Source organism: Myotis brandtii, unplaced genomic scaffold (assembly GCF_000412655.1).
Source record: "Myotis brandtii unplaced genomic scaffold, ASM41265v1 scaffold975, whole genome shotgun sequence".
NCBI classification, from domain to species: domain Eukaryota; kingdom Metazoa; phylum Chordata; class Mammalia; order Chiroptera; family Vespertilionidae; genus Myotis; species Myotis brandtii.
Window position 1 is genome coordinate 224606 of NW_005372049.1, and position 895 is coordinate 225500.

The 895-nt window shown below is 62.1% G+C and overlaps 1 protein-coding gene across 1 annotated transcript in view; it reads right to left on the minus strand.

Annotated features, from left to right (window-relative positions):
- Window positions 1-27: 27 nt before the first annotated feature.
- The window catches only part of TNNI1 (troponin I type 1 (skeletal, slow)), a 32146-nt gene continuing 31278 nt past the window's right edge, over window positions 28-895 (minus strand). Inside the window, exon 7 of the mRNA XM_014533392.1 lies at window positions 28-87. Coding sequence (XP_014388878.1) covers window positions 28-87 — 60 coding nt within the window. The remainder of the gene's footprint in view (window positions 88-895) is intronic.

Here is an 895-nt window from a genome sequence, read left to right on the forward strand (position 1 = left end):
CTGAGGATGGCCTGCACCTCCTCGCCCTCATCTCGGGGGGCTGCGGGCGGTGCTGTGGGCACCTGGGTTTCGTCCACGCTGGGCAGCCTGGGCCAGAAGATGGGAGGGAGGGTCAGAGGGCGTGACGTCTGAGGTGGCAGAGACCCCTGGCCACCCCACACCCCACCATTACTCAGGTAAGGATCACACCGCGGGCGTCCGAGGTGTCATTTCTACAAGGCACCCTGTCCAGCTGGCGTGGCTCAGGGGTTGAGGGTCAGCCTATGACCCAGGAGGTCTGGGTTCGATTCCCGGTCAGGGCACAGGCCCGGGTTGCGGGCTTGATCCCCAGTGTGGGGCGTGCAGGAGGCAGCCGATCCATGATTCTCTCTCATCATTGATGTTTCTATCTCTCTCTCCCTCTCTGAAATCAATAAAAATAATATTTTTTTAAAAAAAAGGGAGACATTTGGTTCACCCTGGGCCCTTCTCTTCCGGGCCCTCAAAGCGAGGTGGCCAGACCAGCCTCCCCTTAGAAGGGGATTTGAGGGTCCGGGTTTGGGGGCACAGGCTGGGTTAGTGGGGACAGTACGGCCACAGAGCCTGACAGAGTGGACAGAAGTCCTGGCCCTGCCCCCTCCCCTCCAGGTGGGTCACCATCCCCTGCGGACGCTTTGACTCAGTGTGTCCCCCTGTGAATGGGTTCCGGGGGCCTGTCCGGGGGAGACCGAGGGAGTCATGTCCATCCAGGACCCAGCAAAGCCAGGCTCACGGATCGAATCAAGGAATCGTAGCAACTGGAGCCGTGAAGTGGGCGGAGCCGGACCGGTCCAGCAGGGGCTGGGGACGGAGGGGAACTTGACCTTCCTCTTCACGCCCTGAGCCGCGTGCCCCGGGCCGGCCTCATGCTGCCCTG